Source organism: Trachemys scripta, chromosome 7 (genome assembly GCF_013100865.1).
Source record: "Trachemys scripta elegans isolate TJP31775 chromosome 7, CAS_Tse_1.0, whole genome shotgun sequence".
NCBI classification, from domain to species: Eukaryota; Metazoa; Chordata; order Testudines; family Emydidae; genus Trachemys; species Trachemys scripta.
In genome coordinates, this window is record NC_048304.1 from 81,881,884 (window position 1) to 81,902,153 (window position 20,270).

The 20,270-nt window shown below is 42.5% G+C and overlaps 1 protein-coding gene across 1 annotated transcript in view; it reads right to left on the minus strand.

Annotated features, from left to right (window-relative positions):
* CTNNA3 (catenin alpha 3) overlaps positions 1 to 20,270 on the minus strand; it is a 960,805-nt gene that overhangs the window by 934,138 nt on the left and 6,397 nt on the right. Inside the window, exon 2 of the mRNA XM_034775301.1 lies at positions 9,875 to 9,981. Coding sequence (XP_034631192.1) covers positions 9,875 to 9,976 — 102 coding nt within the window. The 5' untranslated portion in view covers positions 9,977 to 9,981. The remainder of the gene's footprint in view (positions 1 to 9,874; positions 9,982 to 20,270) is intronic.

Below are 20,270 nucleotides of genomic sequence, written 5' to 3' on the forward strand. Positions count from 1 at the left end.
TTTTCTAATAAAGTATTTTCTGATGCATTGCAATGGCTGTCACGCAAATAGTGCATTTGAAAGAGATTTTTTTTTAAAAGGGAAGTATTGTCGATTTAACAAACATCAAAAGATATTTTCACTAATGATGTTTTGAATTTTTTATTATTCTTCTAGTTCGTTATGCTGTGCCAGCAGATCTTTAGTATAGTTTAAAATTCAAGTTCAGCTAATTCAGACAGCTATAGTGCTTGTTGTTTGATATGAGACAGGATGTCAAAGGGTGCGTAATAAAGATAACACCACCCATCCACCTCATTGGACAAGAAACTTGATTGGACAGCTGTGTGGAAGGCAGGTGCAAGGTGGGGAGATGCAGGGTGGGGACGTCCAGGAAGCAGGTACTGGCCTCTCCTTCTCCATAGGTTCTCTGCTTCCGATTGGGCAGGCAAGGGTAGATGGAAGCTGATTGGCCCTTAGCTCCTCCCACTTCAGTAATTTAAACAATTTTCCAGGTCTTTGGAGCCTCTTGTTCCATTCATAAATGCTGGAACTACGGGTGCTGAAGGTGCTGCTGTACCCCTGACTTAAAGTGGTTTCCATCATATACAGGGTTTACAGTTTGGTTCAATTGCTCTCCACACCTCCACAATACAAATTGTTCCAGCACCCATGGAACTTCCATTGTGGATGCCTCCCCCTCCCCCTTTCTCCCTCCCTTTGCAGTATAGGAGCTGTGTTTTCAGGATGTTGCGTGTCTAACTGATTGCTTATTTGGGGTCAGGAAGGAATTTTTCCCATTAGGATCAAACTAGCAGAGATCTACTGTGTTTTGTCATCTTCCTGACAGCATCTATGAGGCACAGCTCCGTTATGAAGAATAAGACTTTAAAATACCATTAGTAACCGGTGGTATTGTTTAGCTTGTCATAGCTTGAGGTCAGTGTTCAGTGTGGATAAAGGCCATGCCCAGAGGTAAAGAGACACCTGGTATTTCACTAGTGGCCCTTATGCGTATGGGAGAAAGGGAGTCCGGACATCTTTGCAGACCTGTGATATGCTTTGTTCCCCATTCAGGGAGGAGAATGAAACTATTCAGATGAACAAACTGAATCCTAGAGGTAGGCCAGGGAGGGTCTACTCACAGTTATGGATTATATGATAGGAGTCCTATAACCCACTTTACTGACCCACTTAAATGCCTAGCATGAGAGAGTTGTGGGAGGTAGGGCAGAGGCACCTCCTCCCCAGAGTTAAGCTAACAAAATTCCAGCCTTCCACATAAATTCATTCCTATGTCTGTCTCCCTTCAACTGCACATCCTGATCAAGACTCTCATCTGGTGGTATACAGGCTTTTATTCAGAAGTTCACATGGTTTCGTGCCCTGCTGGATCAGTGCCTAATACAGGGACTTCAACAGATCCTCAGGAAAGCATTTCCATAACCAGTCCTTGAAAGGAGGAAGTCTTGGCCCCTGCCTCATTCATATGGAATTTTGGGACAGAGAACAAAGACAAGCTGCCACCTGATCTCAACTGTTTTGGAGAGTCATGCGGAGACATGTCATGCAAATACCTCACGTCTAGATTATTAAAAAGAGTTTTCTTTTGACTGGTGAGCACAGCCTCAGTTCAAACTTCAATACAAAGAAATCAAATTATTTACTTCACATAAACCAGCCAGCTGCTGGAATATGCATTGAAAGCAACAGTCTAAATAATTTACTTTAGAAATCCTAGAATGTTATTTTCAGGGGATTCAATATACAGCCACAAGGACCATATTTTGTTAAGAGCCAGTTTCACAGTTTATAGGCTGATATTTCCAATGTGGAAGGCGGCAAACTTAATGTTAAAGACTAGCATGCAAGCCTGCATGATTTAAGTCCTGAGAGAAAATACCATTTCACCTAAATGAAAAGCAGGATGGATTTAAAGAAATATGGTTACTTGCCATTCTAGTACATTTTGTTTGTTTTAATTTTCACTGCATTCAGATGTGTGTAATGTACCTTTACACCCATGTGATAGTTGTTTAATGTGTTTTGTACAATTAAAAAAAAGTCAAACAGAAATAAAAAACAAACAATAAAAATACGATACTCATTCCAGTAGATGAAAGCTTATACCTGCAGGACCCTGCATCTTCAGGATCTCTGCCAGGAACATCAGAAGATAAAACATAATGCATTCATTTCCATAGAAATGGGCTCAATATTATTTCATTGAGGCAGACTCTGATTTAAAATACCCGTCACAATTTGATAAAAAGTTCTTGGCTCACTTAAGAAATATAAAAATAATCTTGAAAGATGTGAATGAGGGATGCAATTTGCATAGGGATAACTGAACTGTGCAGTGGCATCATACTAGGTTTGTTCCTTTTGCTACATCATTAATACAGCTGCCAGTGGAAGGATACAGTACCCAGACAAAATTCTAGCATAATAGCACATGCTATCAGATAAAGTATGATCCCATTTATCCAGTCCATGCTCAATCACAACTCCCAGTTAATTAAACACTGTCACATCCTCCTGCACCCCAGTGGCAATGCACACCAAGCATGTTTTCCAACACTCAGTGAAAACCTTGATTTTCAAAAGGTATTTAGTATATCGGGAGAAAAAGAATTATACTACGGATTCAAGCTTCATTCCTGAGATACCTCCAAGCTGCAAATGTCAAGCAAATTGTCTTTGCTTTTCATTTCCAGATTTCATCTAAAAGATTTTGAGTTAGGCCAGAGGCTGGGCTTTCTTGATTTAAGGGTCTGTGTGTACCCAACACAGGCTCTGAACAGGTTAATATGGGCCTCAGAAGCCAAATCAACATATCAAACTGCACCTGCCAAGTGGGCCAGTTGGAACTGGGAAGCCTCTCACTGTTCGAAAGAAGAAAGCATTTGTTTTGAGCTGCCTAGCGGCAAGGGCCATACAGCTTGCCTATACTTTCAAACACTAACAGTCCTTTCTGTAATTCAGATGTCTGGAGAAAAAGAAGTACTGCCCATATAAATTGTGGTTAATAGTTTTTTGCCACTCTTAAGACAGGTCTGCACTACAGAATTACTTCAGTATAACCACGTCGTTCAGGGGTATGAAAAATCCACACCCCGAGCGATGTAGTTATACTGACCTAAGCACTGGTCTAGACAGCATTATGTCAGCAGGAGAGCTTCTCTCACTGAAATATCTACTGCTTCTTGTGGAGAGCTCTCCTGTCAGCATAGAGTGTCTCCATTAAAGCACTATAGCGGCATCAGTGCCAATGCAGTGTTTTAAGTGTAGACCTGCCCTTAGAGTGCACTTATTCTACACAGAACTAAAGACAACTCCCCTATTACTAATAGACTTCCATTGGCCCTTCTATCCAAAAGGAGGAACCCTAAGCTACAAATTTGTTGTGACAATCAGAGGCCAGACACCCCAAGGGGATAAAAGAAGGTTTAACCCCCCCAAAAAAGCAGTTAAACCGACTGACTGCATACAATGTTATTGTACTATAAAATATATCAAGAGAGGTCTTTTGTGAAAGCTTGTAATGCTCTGAACTTGGCCATTATGACATATGTATACAGATTGTCATTTTACAATTTGTGTATTTAGAAAACTGTGCTCAATCTGTGCTGCAACTTCAGCTACACCTCACAGCAAGGTGGTGAGCAGTCAAGCAGGAAGGGGCACCTACCAAGCCAGTTGTTCACATCAAACTGGCTTCAAGTAACTATCCCCATTGTCCAACCCAGGGAAGAGACATTAATGGAAAGACACCGAGATAATTTGAAATTGAAAAGAAGATCCCAGCTTCCAAATTGGGGGAAATTTTCCTCTTTGACTAACCACGAGTCACCATGGACAAAGAGAAAAAGATAAGTCTTTTAAAAGCAGGCTTTATCCAGAACTTGGAGGACAGTCTCAAAGTGGCAGGCTGTCTGTGAATGCTGAATGCCTCCTATAGCTAGGGGGTATGCTGGGAAAGACAATAAATGACTCTTACTAGAAATATGAAAACGTAAAGCCTGATGTCGCATCTTTGTGTTTATTTTCTGTGTAACTTGTGTTTCCCTTTAATAAAAATAATATATCAAAGATGAAATAGCAAGTATGCTTTATTTTTATCCCAAGCAGGTGTCTGGTGTGCAAACTGCGCGGAGCATGTGTGCCAAAGGGAGCTGATAACTGTGGTGCTGGTTTCATGTCTTTGTGTAGCAAGGCGGTGGGACACCCCACAGCCCCACTGAGGGCCGAACCTCCCCAATCCCAAAGTGGGCGGAGCCACCAGGTCTGGCCCCTGCCCCTCCGAGGTCACGGCCCTGACCCGGAAGTATAAAAGCTCGCCTGCAGAGCTCAGTAGAGCCCAGGCCGGTGGAGAGAGCAGACGTCCATGGCCGAGCTCCCGCTTGGGAAACAGCCGCAGGCCGTGACCGGACTGCTGAATCACCGGGCCGGTCGAGCCTACCTCTTGCCAGGTACCCCGAGGAGGACTGGCCAAGCCGGCTCCGTGCCAGTTACCCTGAGGACGAGCCTAGCTTGCCCTTCACCACCTACCCAGAGGAGCTAATGCTGGTGGAGAGCACCGACGACAGCAAGACGGCCCAGGTACCATACAAGGGGGAGTGTGAAAGTAGCCCGGGGGCAGCCGACCCCAGTCTGGCTGCTGACACTGCCGGAGCCGATGTCAGTGTGTTGCGGCCAGGATCCCCACTGACAGCAGCGAGTTTCCGTCGCTGCTAGGGCCCCGAGCTGGGACGCAGTGGAGTGGGAGGGCCTGCGTCCCCCCCTGCCACCCACTCTTTGGGTGGCAGACTCCCCCCTTTTTCCCTGGCCTACAGAGGCTGGGGGCTGCCACAAATTGACCCAGACCCTGCTTAAAGGCCTGGGTACCTGATTAACTGTTTGCTTGCTACCCGCCCTGACTTAGGGCCTGGGCTGCTATAGACTTTGCCTCAGCCCTTGCTTAAGGGCCTGGGTTTCGGACCGCTGGACTCAGCCCCTGCTTATGGGCCTGAGCCCCTAACTGTGTGCCTGTTGCCCCGGACTACTGCCAGACCAGAGCGAGGCGGTGGGACACCCCACAGCCCCGCTGAGGGCCGAACCTTGGCCCAAGCCTACTACACTTCAGAGTTGATATACCAGAGGAGAATGGTCCAAGAGTCTTTTCAGTAAAAGAATAAGCAGGCCTGAGAACCACAACACCAAATATACTTGACCCTTCCCTGTCCCCTACCCACCTATTCTTTTTCCCTCCATGCATATCCCCAATCTGCTACCTCCTTAGTTGTAGTGAGACTGCTGTTCTCTGTCTGGTGAGCACTCTCCTGGGGGATGCCATGGGCATGCTCTTTCCCAGGTCCAGCAGGAGAGATGCCTTCACATAAATGCACAAGAGAGAACTCAACTGAGCTTCAACAAAACAATGAAACTGGCTATACACCTACTGTTGTGTGACAGACCCAGACCAGTGGGGTACAGGAGTCTGGTAGAGGGCAAACATACTGGTCACTGGATGAGTAGTTTTTTGTTCCCTGAGTGACCAGAGCAAGGGCTGTACTAGAGTAATCAGGAAGCTGCTAGAACCAGTTAAGGCAGGCAGGCTAATTAGGACAACTGGAGCCAATTAAGAAGAAGCTTCTAGAATCAAGGCAGGCTAATCAGGGCACCTGGGTTTTAAGAAGGAACTCACTTCAGTTTGTGGTGTGAGTGTGAGGAGCTGGAAGCAAGAGGTGCAAGGAGCTGAGTGAGAGGGTGTGCTGCTGGAGAACTGAGGAGCACAAGTATTATCAGACACCAGGAGGAAGGTCCTGTGGTGAGAATAAGGAAGGTGTTTGGAGGAGGCCATGGGGAAGTAGCCCAGGGAGTTGTAGCTGTCATGCAGCTGTTACAGGAGGCACTATAGACAGCTGCAGTCCACAGGGCCCTGGGCTGGAAGTAGAGGGTGGGCCCGGGTTCCCCCCAAACCTCCCAATTGACCTGGACTGTGGGTTCTCTCAGAGGGGAAGGTCTCTGGGCTGTTCCCCAACCTGCATGGTGAATCTCTGAGGCAAGAAAATCCGCCAATAAGCGCAGGACCCACCAAGATAGAGGAGGAACTTTGTCACAGTTGTCAAATGAACACAATGAACAAACTGAAAGGAGAATTTTCCATTAAACTCCTGCAGTCACAGTAATCTTAAATACAACAAATCTTGAAACAATAATAGGTACAACACTTTCAGATGAAGACAGTTTACATGTTGATGGGATCTCTTTAAAGGAAAGCTGCTGGAAAAAAAAAAGGGGGGGGGAGGAATAGAAGAATTTGGCAAACATCTTCTCCAAACCCCAGAGTTCAGGGTTTTTAAGTGGATTGTACACCCACAGTACACTCACATGCCTATAAGCAAAATAATAAGGTCAGAAACTACCTGAAATCAGTGTTGCCTTTGTGCTACATATATTATTCAACAAAGTTATTTATTATGAAGCCTACTTGGGGAGTTCACAAATAGCATGTCACTGAGAGTACATCCCAGCTTTATGATTCAGCAACCTTTAGAACCTAAAAAGCCTATACAAAATATTTTTGTAGGCTATCAGCCTATTCAATCTGACAATACAGTCAAACTTTATAGTGCTTGTGAAGTAGGCAAAAAATGCAACACTCATCAACTGAGCTTTTACCTATAAAGACATAAAGGTGCAGATATTATCTAGATTGGACCACTTTCACAGACTGCATCTAGCAGTGTGGCCCACCTTTTACAGATTATACAATAAATAGAAGTTAAAAAAAATGCAACTCTGCATAAAACCAAATTTCTCCCCCCCACCCTTACATTGCCAAGCAGAGATGGGGGGGGGGCAAAGTGAAGACAGCCAGCTTCATCAATATTACTGAACATGCTCAGTACAAGCCAACCAGCAAATCTGGGGGGAGCATGACCCTGCATGCCCGCCCCCCCGCCATGTATCACCTCTTTTGCCCAGTGAGGACTTTTTAAAGCGATTAAATGCATATGCATATAGTTACAATAAAAAAAATGTAATTGCTGGGGAAACGATTGTCTAATCCTTTGGAGGAATTTATTGCAGATAGATGCAACTGTGAAAGTTATCACACAGCGTAAATGGAATTGGATGACTAAAATGTATCAGGCTTGGCATCCATGCACAATTACCTCCTGATTTACCTATGTACTGGGGAAAAGTTTTAGATTAAAGAGAAATCAAAGCTTAAAGTGAAGAATAAGGAAACTATTAAAAGAACAGGCTAAAGATTTATGAACAAATGAATCTGGAAGTCAGACAGTGACGTAAGTCACTATCAATTAGCGCACAGATTAGATGTAAAGGCAATAAGTAACCTGGAACATTCTGCACTCAACACTTTAAGGAATATAACAATGGAAGCTATACTAAGGAATAAATGCAGAGAGATTAACAACGACTATTAGCTATAGCGAAATAATGATGATTTTTCATAACTTTCTTTTAAGATTAATGTAGATCTGGAATGTGTAATGGAAGATACTAACTTCAGACAGAATCAAAGCCTTAGAATGTTTATTTTATTTATTCATTATTGGTGACCAAGAATAAGTTAGTTTATTTTGAATTAGCCTTGTCACCTTGTGGTCATACTCTGCATTGACCAGAGTTACTTCTTTTAAGGGAGCTGACAAAGGAAACTATTGTAGAGTCATCTAGGAAAAAAAATGTTTCTGTTCTAATCTGGATCCACCTTCTACCTCCCTCCGAAACTTTACCTTTATTCAGACACACTTCCACCACAACTGGAGTCACAACATAGGCTCTGCACCAATAAATTCAACAGGTTGTTTCTATTTCAATCAACATTAGGGCATTTTTACTTCCATGGACAAAGATTTGGATCCTCCAAAGGGATGAGCAACCTCAACTGCCTTTTAAGACAAGTGACACCTCAAAGGGCTGCAATACAAACATTAAGTACCGATGTAAAATAATCAGGGGTCACCAATGTGTCCATGGTAAAAATTTTGAGGTACATGGTAATTTTTCAAGAAACGTTGAATGACATAACCCTCTTCCCCCCCCCCATGTCCATTACTAAGTAAGGTAACTTTGTCAAGTGTCCGTCATGCAACATGGTAGTGCCAATCCCTGAAAATAATCTATTTGACTAGAGTACGAGGGCCTGATCCAAAGCCTGTTGACAGAGGCCACACATGGAGGGGGCACACCGGGTCACGTGTCTCTCACACACACACACCCTGATTCGCTGCTTGGCTTGTATTGAGCATGGTCAGTAACATCTTCTGAAGCTGCTGCCCTCACTATTGGCAGGCACGGGTTGTCTCTGCCTGTTGAAATCAATGGGGGAGGGGAGGGTCTTTCATTGAATTCAACAGGCTACAGATCAGACCCTAAGGAAGGATTATGTTCTAATAGTCAGCAGGAGCAGAACAACAAATGAACAGTGTAGCACTGTGACAAGAAGTTTGCTCTGCAGTGGTGACAAATTTTGAAAGAAAGTGATGTGCTGACATGGCTGTGCTACATGTAACTGACTAGAAGTGTCATTAGGTGGCCGCCTCTCGCACACACCCTCATGGCCTAAGGACAGCCCTGCAAGCAGACCCCGCCTCAGTTTTCCCCTTCCAGGCCTTTCTTCAATAACTCTCAACCCTGTTGTTCTTTCACACCCCTTCTCAGGTTCTGGTTTATTAAATTAACAAACATTTAAAATGTCAAATCCATCCATTTACTTCATTATCAGGTCACTCTGAGGCCTTTCCTGCCTGTAGTCTCATTCCTCAAGTCCCAAGTTTCCTCTTCTGGAGCCTACTCACTCCCAGCAACCTCTGTACTCCATTCTAGTCTCCCTATGCACCCCTCTGCAGCTTACAGCTGCTCTTCATAAGGTAATCAGCTGATCCGCGCTCAGGTGTGTTCCCTTAATAACCAGGGTTGGCTGGCCCTAGCCCTCAAAGGGGCAAGCAACCCTGTTACAAAAAGCAAATGCTGCTACATCTGTGCATCCAAAAAAAAATTCCAAGAATAGGTTAGGATTCAGAGAAGAGGACGTATTTCCTATTCCTAGCCTAATAAAGAAAGGGTGGTATAGTACAAGTGCCTTTTTTTAAAAAAAACAGTCACATGCATAATCATTCTATTGCAATTCTATCTAGGTTTTTTTCAACAAGGCATTTTCCATTGCATAGATGTAAAATAGAAAAAAATTTCTTGTTTACGTGTAAACTCAGCTCTGTGTGATCAAGATTTTCTCTTTAAGTGGTGAACACTTTTGGAATAACCCTAGATTTTATAATGTGACTCTGCTTATACATAACAGGCTCAATTTATAGAGTTGCTGGAGTTTTGTTAAAACATTGGGTCTAGGTTTCTGTCGACAAAAATCCCTGTCAATTTAAAATAATGATTGTACAATATACAATAATTAAATGGCAGGGATATTAGGGACTGTCAAACAGGTTCATCTAAAACAGAACATGGCACAGAATGTGAAGTCTTTTAGGTTCAGATAACTAGACTTATCTACAGATCTCAAGATCTTCCTTTCCCCTCTGTCCATCAACTGCAACAGACTCAATTCCTTCCTTCCATGTGACATTTTATATACTGGAGCTCCACTTGTAATCTCTCTCTCCCTTCTATATTTACATATTCATTGGATAACACTGAATAAGGGTTTCAGTGGAACAGATTATATTAGGTACAATAAAATGTGCTGCATTTTGTGAGAATAGAGGAAGCTAAGTGAAGTGGACTATTCCTGAGCCAGTATTGCGTATACATAGGTACAGAAGACTCAGATACAGTTTTCCCATCATTAGGTAGGAGTAAAGTAAATTCTTCCCTGGTTTCTCTTCTCTTATGAATGTCCATAATGTTTTTGCAGTGCTAAAAATACCTGAATTATCAATGGTTCCAACAGCTTCTCCACTGTAAATGTCTGGATCTGAAGATCCTGAGGATCAATTTTCAATGTAACGTTTGGCACTGCTGCTGACATGTCACCTGTAAACAAAACAAAGATACAACAGTAAATAACAATAATTGGGACAGCAAGACTCAGACTGGTATGGACCAAGGTACTTGGATAAGTGGAATGAGGATCAGGGCTTAGGCTACTATGGTATTGTGTCAACATAATATTCCTAACAAATTGTAGATAGAATGTTAACTATTTAGCACGTAGAACAGTGGTTCCCAAACTGGGGTTTGCACAACATTACAGGGGGGTTGCCAGCAAAATTTCCCTAATGGTGTCCAGAGGACCCCAGACATGGGAAGCAGCAGGTGGGATGCAGTTGCAGGGCAGACAGAGCCCGCGCCAGTTGGGGCCCGCAGCCCAAGCCCTAGTAGTCAGCGCGTGGCTGGTAGCCCAAGCCCCATGACGAATGGGGCTGGGCAGTTGGGGCCGGCAGCCCGAGCCCTGCCCCCATCAGCACAGGGCTGGTAGCCCAAGCCCCATGGAGAATGGGGTCAGGCAGTTGGGGCTAGCCCTGCCCATCAGTGGAGGCGGGGGTGGCAGCCTGAGCCCCAGTGGTCAGCATAGGGTCGGCACGCCAAGCCCCATGAAGCGCGGGGCTGGGCAGTTGGGGCCGGCAGCTCAAGCCCCGGCGGTCAGCAGCCTGAGCTCAGTGGAGTGCAGAGCCGGCAGCATAAGCCCCATGGTTGGCAGGGCTGTAGCTGGGACCCCAGGCACACAGGTGGCAGCTCAGACCCCTGTCCTTGGCAGACAGGGAAGTTGGGCGGCATGAAGGGCAGATTGAGCAGGGGCCACCAAATTCCAGAATATTTCACGTACTTTGTGAAGAAATGGGTAGTATACACAACTATCTGTTGACCCATACCAAAGTTAGATGGCTCTCATGGGGCAAAATCCTTGTGCACTTGTTTGAGCTTAGAACAGAAATCCTAGTTTTGTTTTATTTTCCAACAGCCACCCTTTCCAGCTTGCCAGCTGTATGGAAAATAATGTCTGGCTCCAGAGCCTAGCTTATTTAGCAGATATTTTCTCAAGAATTAATGACCTACATTTATCTCTTCAAAGTCTCAATATACAGTTTTCAATGTGCAAGAGCGAGTTGAATCCATGATAAAGAAGTTGCAGTGCTGGGAAAGTTGTTTGGAAAATAATCAAACTGAGTGTTTCAGTAATCGTCCAGGAACTCATGAAGAACATAAGCTTCAGTTGGATCAGTGCACTAAAACTAATATACTGTAATTGCACACCTAAAAGGACTTTGCACAACTTTTAGGGAATACTTTCCAGCTATGTCAGGCGATGACTGGATTCGCAACCCTTCTGATGATACCACTTTCTCAACACAGATATTGAAAAAGAGGAAATTGATTGAGATCTCCTGTGATTACAAACTGAAAAGGAGTTTTAGAAATCTGTCATTGATCAACTTTTGGCTGAGTTTAAGAAACCAATACCCCCTTCTGGCAGAAAAAGCTACTACAGTTTTGTTACCATTTTCAACATATTATGCGAGAAAGCGTTTTCCTTGTATGCACATCTGAAAACTAAATACAGAAATAGACTTGATGCCGAACCAGACCTGAGACTTTATCTTTCTCCAGTGGTTCCGGATTTCCAAGAGCTATGCAGAGCAAAGTAAGCGCATCTATTACACTGAGGAAATTTAAACAAATCGCTGGAAATATTCATTTTTAGGTGGGGGTTCACGAGATTTCACAATTTAGTGAAAGGGGTTCGCAAGTTGTTAAAGTTTGGGAACCACTGACCTAGAAGACACATTAAACACACCTCTGCAAAGTATATTTAACCAATAAAGGCTTCTAATACAGAAATAACAGATGACTGTCTTTTATAAACAGGACTTATTACAACTGCTGTATATTACAATAGTAAAATACCGTGATTATGCAGTCTAGGGTGACAATGCATCTCCTTGTGGTGAACCTAGCATTGATTTAATGTGAGACAGTAGGCTCAGGGTTTCTAGTGAAAAAATTTATTATAGGCAACTTGAATAACATGTTGCTCATATTTCCCGCCCTGTGTAATGAAGAAAATATTAGCTTAAGTCCTGTTGATGATGATGATGATTGAAGAGTTAAGGTTAGAGGGAATTTATGCTTGCACCATTCTCAGTAAAGATTACATAAGGAGCAAGTTTACTACTTGATTACTAGTCTATCACATTTGCAGCTCATCGTGGGTTCTAGTATATTCAATTGTATAGGAGTAGATGACAACCATGAGGAGTAGAAGTCTTTACAATACTATTCCTGACTAAAGAAAACTTCCTACCTTTTTGTCTAGCACGTATAGCAAAAATTTTAGATTTTTACATAAATTTAAGTATTCTGGTATTGCCAAAAAAATCCTGAGGAAGCTCTTAAACAAGAAAATTAGGTTATTTGATTTGAATGCTGCAACACCATTATAAGTAAAGATACAACACAGTATGCAACGTATAGGATTACTACCACACTTAGGGTCTGCTGTCAGGCCCCAGTTCAGGAAAGCATTTGAGCACATGCTTAATTTTAAGCACATGTTTAAATCCCATTGATTTTAGTGTGACTTAAGCACATGCTTAAAACCAAATACATGTTTAAGTGCCCTCCCTGAGTAGCCTAAAACAGGAGGTCACAACTGTGCCAAAGCCCATGTTATATAGGTTAAAGTTGCCTCGAAGAGAAATTGGGGAGGACATTAGTCCTCACTATAAAATGGAGAAGGCTACTTCTTGTGGGAGTTAATGCCCGTCAAGACATCTGTTGACATGATCATGAGCATCAAAACATCAGCTGTCTCCCTCCCCCCCTCCCATATTATTTATATTCACATAGCAATTGGGACTACTAGTCCTGGACCATGACCCCAGAGTGCTAGGCACTGTACAAACACGGAACAAAAAAAGTGTCCCTGCCCCCTACAGCATACAATCAAAGCATAAAAGATTGTGCTACCTAAAATCTTCTGGCAATCTTATAGGGGAAAAAAAATCAAAACCAGACACATGCAGAGAGAGGTATTGCTCTCCAGTAGGACAGAATAAAACACTCATCTTTAATCTTTATTAATTCAGCAAAAGCTCATGTGAATCTATATCTAGATTGACTTTAATGTCAATGAAAGTTTTGCCATTGAGTGAAATGGGGCCAGGATTTCAGCCCTGGACTTTAATTTAGAAACAAAACTGGCTTTGGCATGACAGCCATAAGAATGGCAAAAGCCAGGATTTCACATTAACATTGTCCTGAGGACACCACTTTACCTAGTGGCTGTGTTAAAAACTATTAAATCTATTTCTTTATTTGCATCCTTATCACTGTCAAAATTTACGCCATTGAAAAGATGGATTAGTTCAGTACAGAACAATAGGCAACAACCATTGCTGGAGGCCCTTCGTTAAAATAATTGGTAGTAGAATCAGGAAATTCTTCTGTTCTAGTGGAACTCTTGTTGTTCCATTAAAGTTACATTGGTGCCCCACATTTTTGGTTCTGTAGCGGGGTGAACATCCGCTCCAGCCCGGAAGGGGTTGGAAAAGCCCTGCAGGGGGCTGGGGCTGTGTAAAGGAGCCAGGGCCAGCTCCAGGCACCAGCCAAGCAAGCTGGTGCTTGGGGCAGCAGATTGAACGAGGCGGCATTCCGCCCAATCCTAGGGCGGCATGGCCACTTTTTTGTGTGTGTGTTCCGCTCCGGCGGCCCTGTAGGGGGCGGCGGTGCAGAGGACGGGAGTGCCCTGCAGCAAGCCCGTCAGGGCAGTCCTCATCCTTCCCTCCCCGCCGACCGGAGCGGAGCCCTCCCGACAGGCGGCGCAGCAGGAGGGACCACGTGGCAGCGCCCGGCTGTAGCCCTGGCCGCCCCCCTCCTCTCTCTCTCCTGCCCGCTCCCTCTCCCTCCCCCCCTGCTAGCCGGTCCCCCTGCACCCACACTCCAGTGCACAGATCACTGGGTTTTTTTGTTTGTTTGTTTGTTTTTTGCTTTCCCGTTCTTGCCGCCCCGTGTTTTTTTTTTTTTTTTTTTTGCTTGGGGCGACCAAAAAGCTAGAGCCGGCCCTGAAAGGAGCAAAACCCCGGCTGATTGGGGAAGTGGCTGCAGATGGGGCCACGCCCCAAACTGAGGAACTCAGCCTTATAAGAAGGCCAGGGCAGCCAGAAGCTGAGGAGTCTCCCTCTGACAGACAGACAGACCGACCTGGCTGCAGGGACCTCACCTGGGGACCTAGAGTGAGGCAGGGCTGGGGAAAGGCCTTGGGGGCTGGGAAGCCCTAGGCCAGCAACTCCCCAGGCTGCAGGGCCTGGTCCTAGGCCCATATAGGTATTGGGGTTGCAGAGGGGGAACCTGAGGGTGGGTAAAGGCAGCCAGTCCAAACCCCTTGTTGCCTGTGATGATTGGCTGATAGACTGCAGTCTGCCCGGGCTGCAGGGGCTAGATGATGACGGGCAGTAGCCACAACTGAGGTGACATTGGGATAGGGGGTGGGGGTTCCCCTAGGTGGGAGACCCAGGGAGAGAGTGGAGTACTGCCAGGGGGGCAGCACTCAAGCCAAGGGCACCGGAGTCCAGGAGGGACACGGGGGGCCAACGACAGGCGGGACACCTGGCCTGCAGAGGGCACTCTGGATGCTGGATGAGCTAATTCCCAAAACGACCAGCAGGAGGCGCCGCAGGGGTGAGTCTGCACCTGATTACAGTTCATATCTGCTATTTGAAAATTTGAGAACGAAAGACAACTATCAAAGATTACAAAAGCTGCACAAAGAACAATTTGTTTCATCCATCTTCATACTTTCTGTAAAGTTCTTATCCCCCTTTCATCTGTTTTTTCCATCTCCATAAACTTGAAATTGGCTATACTGTATATGCTGGAAAAACAAGGTCATTTAGATGATCCTCATCTTTTCTTTTTTTGCATAGTTATTTACTGTCAGTGAATTTAACTTTTAGAATATATTTTAAAAAAAACTTTTTTCTTCTTTTAAACCAAGAACAATTCAGCAGGAGAGAAGTTATCTCTAAACTTTTTCCCTATTCTCATATTCTAGGCATTTTCTAGTCTTCACTGTGACAAAGTAGACTCTCTCCATCTGCTGTCCAGTGGAGGTAGCAAGGGATGGTTTAGTACAATGGTGCTGAACTTAAGTCATGAATGCTTGAAATAGCACGATTCCTGTTCTGGTGGCATGTCCCCAAATAGACTTCCATAGTCTGGGAGGAACTGATATCCTGAGGTTATGTAGCTATGAAATCAAGATGCCTTTTGATTTGGTAGTGAACCTTTATATTTCAAAGCACTCTCTCTGTACAGCCATCAGAAACCATCTTGTTTTCAGAGTTCAGTTTAGACTTTCAGAGGAGACACCTACTATATGTACACTCTCACCAACCTCACTTTTGTTCTTTCTTGTTCTGCTGCTGTTAAATCTATAATAAGAGGTCCCACTGACTGCAAATATCTGTTTGCTCTTCATGTATTAAAAATATATATATCCAAGTGCATAATGCTCTGACCCCAGAGTGGATGTCCAATGTTAAAGATGGGGCTATCGCAAGCCAAGGTGGAAGGAAATACAGATACAACAGGCATCCACAAAGATGCTGGCTGTCAACCTGTCACTTTATTTTTGGGCACTAATGCTCAGAAAAGGTTCCCCCATCACAATATAAATAAGAAATACAAAACTTGCCTACCGTGCAGGTAAGTTACACACTAGTGCTAAATTAGGGTTATTTCTGTCAATATTTGCAAGAAATCTAACAGTAACCTGGAAAATAGATTTCCATTCAGACAGTCACATATCCATTTTGCATTCGGACATCTCAGACAAGTTGTAAATATTAATGCAAGGTCCTTTTTGACATATTGGTATGAAAGCTAATTCTAATATCGATGAGTTTATGGCTTCTAGAAACCTATTATCAGCTAGCCAGCCATTCATGTCCACTTCTGAATTAGATTCCACATCTGAACCTACATTTGACTCCTATTTAATGCTTCTTAAGCTGCCACTCCATGATAAATCAACAAGACTGGCTTTGTATAGAAGTGAAGTTTTGGGTTCAGCCTGACCATTGAAGTCAATGGGTTCTTTCCACTGTCTGAGAACCAGATTCTTCTGCTGTTTTAGCATCAGAGAATAATAACAATTTCACACCCTTGAAAGGCCTGTTTTCTTCAACCTACTGAAATTCACCTTTTGGGGGGGGGGGGGGGGGAAGAAAAGGGACCTGGCTTTCTGAAGTGTCTAGCCAAAATTTCAAACTGCATTTTCATTTTAAATTAATGACCCAGTCCACTTTTTATTATGCACAATGCTCTTGGTTTTTGCTTTGCAGCTTTGAATTTATTTCCAAGGTTTGTTTCCCAAAATTGCAAGTCCAAATTGAAGACCACCAGAGCTGTTGCAAATGGACAGTGTTAATTTTGTTCTGAATTCATTCTTGGCAAGTCTGCACATCAGTTGCAAGGGGAAGCACCTCATGCTTCTATTGTCAGTTTGAAGAAATCACTGGAAGATTTTTTTGGTTTATTTTCTCTTTAGACATACTCACGATTTAAGTTGTTCCTAGTGGAGTCACCTTAACTCAGTCAAAATGTGGCAACACTGCTTAACTTAAAAATACAGAAACAAAAAGCATTCACTCCTTGCCTGTTTGACAGCATGCTGTAGCCCCATCGCATTTACCCTCCTATAACGAATACTCGAAGTGAAAGATGACTTGTCTTCATATTTTGCATATTCCTTGACACGTTGGAGACTGTTGTAAACATCTTAATTTTATTATGCCACCACTTGTTCTCATCTTCTTGAAGATTAGCTTGATCCAAAACCTTGGTTCTGAACAGTCTTCTTAGGGCATGTTATAAACCAGACTCAAGTTTTGAAGCTGAGAACCATCTCTATTTGTTGTTGCAACCCCTTGCTACTACCAGTTTGTCTAATAAACAGACATACTTACTGACTGTTTAGAGCCAGATCAAATCCCTATTAAGGCAATGGTAGTCCTCCCACTGACTTCAGCAAGCTCTAGGACTTTATATTGTTAAAATTAGTGGAAAATGTGTGGCAAAATCCCCAGCACTGCTCTGAAAATCTCAATCATATATTCTAAGCTACAGTAACACAACTGAACGCTTAGAGGTTTCTGGAAAGTAGTCTTTTGTAGCATGCCTCTTTCTTACAAAAAGGAATTCCTCTAAAAGTAGCTTCGATAATTGCAAAATCTTAACAAGTTAGCACTAGGGTTGCCAGTTTAGGTTAGACGTATTCCTGGAGGTTTCATCACATGATAATCTTTAATAAAAAATTATTTTTTAATTCCTGGAGAATCCAGGGCAATCCTGGACGGTTGGCAACCCTAGTTAGTACAGTTTTCACAGTATTGCTTACAAGCTATTTTGAATCCTCAGCTGTGCCCCACAGAAGTATTCATAACATTCTATGTTTTCACTATCATTTTTATGTTGTTACTTATTCGTATTCTTGTGGATTAGAAACATATCAAGGCAATCAGGGAAAATACTTAAGGCACTTCTGATATTTGTAATTTCAGGAGAACCGCCTGTGCTTGTAACTGGAACTATATTGCCTCTTGGCTAAGCAAACAACTTTCCCAGGTGTGCATTTCTTGAGAACACTGAGATCACAGCCCATTGTTTAATAAAAACAAAATATCTACTCTAGTATAGTATGCCCTTTGGATACAGTAGGGCTATTGTTTATAAGATACTTTGATGCAAAGCTACGTAGATATATTAATCTATACAGAAGTCAATTTCACCAGTGTATTACAACATTTTAGAACGTTAGACATGACTTTCAGGTGTCATGGAGACAGAGTATTTCAGTCTCAATGGAACAAAAACCAATAACCTGCACTCATACACAACGGTATACTTTAAGCTAAGTGCTAATTTTTGTTATGTGTTCTTATTACGAACTATGTCTAAATTGACAACGTTCTGCGTTTCAGTGAATAAAAGAATGGGGCGTGGGGTTGGAAATAAAGAAAAGAGTTTTCTGCAGCCTGAAGTAAAATTCAACTATAAAAATTATAATTGTTAGACAAGCTCTATGTACAATCGGTACTCTGTAATTTAAATAAAGTAATGTAATGACAGAAAGTGGCTCCAAAAATAAGCTAACCTTTCTAATATATAATCATTAGAATTTTGTTTACGGCTAAAATCACTAATTGTACTTACAAGATAACAACATAACTCACCTATCTCAAAACAAACAGTCCACAGTCAGGCACTAACGCAACTGTCTAAACACCAGAAAAATTGCTTAGAATTTCAGTACAACTATTATGGCTCATGGTGCATCTGCAAGCTGATGGCCTGACAAGCGCTCTAGTGTATTTCAGGATGACTGACAGGGCACAGTGGCTGCTGGTGGGGGTTGGGCATCCTTAAAGCTATATACTAAAGTAGAAATATGTCAGATATAATTAAAAACAGAACAGTGTCCTTGTAATTTATTTTGGACAACTAGAAGTTATAGAATATATTTTTGCCATGACTTCTGGTGTATAGTCTCTTAATTTCCTGAATCACTATTCTTTCTTTTTCTATACAATCTGGTTATATGACAACCTCTGTCTCAATGCCATGACTCAGACTTTCAAACTGGACAGCAAAGGAATTCATAAAGATATTAACACATTTGTAGGCTCAACTATTTTTCCCTTTCTCAGTCATATAGCATGGGATGTATTCGTTCATAAAATATATGCCTTATGCCTACTTCTATAAAGGAAAAGATGCTCCAAGGAAACACTACTGAGCTTCAACCTTATACCAGTTTCACCAACAGCAAAGTAATCTGGCCGGGATGCATTCTTAATGACTATCATGTGCTTTCCTTTTTAAACCTGAAGCTTTTTCTCCTGAAAGGATCTTTATTTCCTAGAATTTGTACCCTGAACTGATGTTCATCTTCTAACACCTGGCTAGCCATTCTCAGCTCAGAAAATGAATGAGATTTAGTAGCAGACATCACAGTTCCATCAATCAGACACCAGAGGTTGCTTGCTAAAAGCATTATACTTGCTACATTTCATTCCTGTAAATATAGGAGATTTCCTCTAAAGAAAGAGAAACAAGAGACTGGGAAAAAGCACATGAAACATCTGATCCCTCAAAAAGATGAAGCCTGGCAGGGGCATATTTAAGAGCTAAAATAAAACATCTTATTTATTTTAAGATTGTTATACATAGCATCAACTGATGTCAGCACAGCTATGGGAACAATATTTATTAGTCCTTCTGCTACACAATCAGCACAGCAAACAAGTCATATTTTAGAGAAGCCATAAAAATAACTTCAGTGGAGCTATACCTGTTTACACCACATAAGGATCTGGTCCATTTAACATTGTCCGTTCAATCTGCTATCTTGCCTAAATCAATGGCCAATATTGGATATTTCAGGGGAAGGTGAAAAACTCCATATTCCATCTAGCCAATTATTCAGTTAGGTACATAAAAAGTATTACATCCTAAAACCATTACATTTGGTTACTCCTTGTCATTAGAAGGCAACACTTGCTAGTCAGATGGGCTATCTCAAAGAGAGCACAACAAAATGTATGTTAGAGGCTTGAGGAAGGTCTCAATGCAGATACCAGTCAATACAAAAAATATTGTCTTATGCCAAAATCTAAGAGTGTATAATCACACTGTTAATGGAATGATCATATTTTATAGGTTCCACCAACCCTAACAACAAGCTTGTAGTGATGCACCCACAGTTAATGTACATTGCACCATTACAAGATACAAATCAAATACCAAAAAACTAACAAAACTAAGGGTTAGAGGGAAAATAAGGTATCTACATAAAGGATGAAATCCTGGCTCCATTGAAGTCCGTTAATGAAATTTTTGCTTACTAGCATTTTACATGTTCAAATAACAGCTCCAGTTGACTTCAGTTGCAGCAGTGAGTACTGAGCACCTCAGCAAATGTAGTCCTAGGTGTCTTATGTGGGTACCCAGAAAATGAGGATTACATAATTAGTGGCCAGCTATGAAAAATGGGGTTTAGATGCATCATACAGGAACTCTGGGACAGAGACAGGAATAGAATGCTGCCCCAGAGAATTGGATTCAACTGCCTTAACTATTCGTAGATTCCAAGTCCTGAAGAGACAATTTTGATAGTCTAGGCTTTCTTCCTGTATAACACATGCTATAGATTTTCCCCCCAAAATAATTCTTCAAGCATATCTTTTAGAAAAAAAATCCAATCATGATTTTAAAATGGTCAGTGATGAAGAATCCATCTTAGTAAATTGCCCTCACTGTCAAAA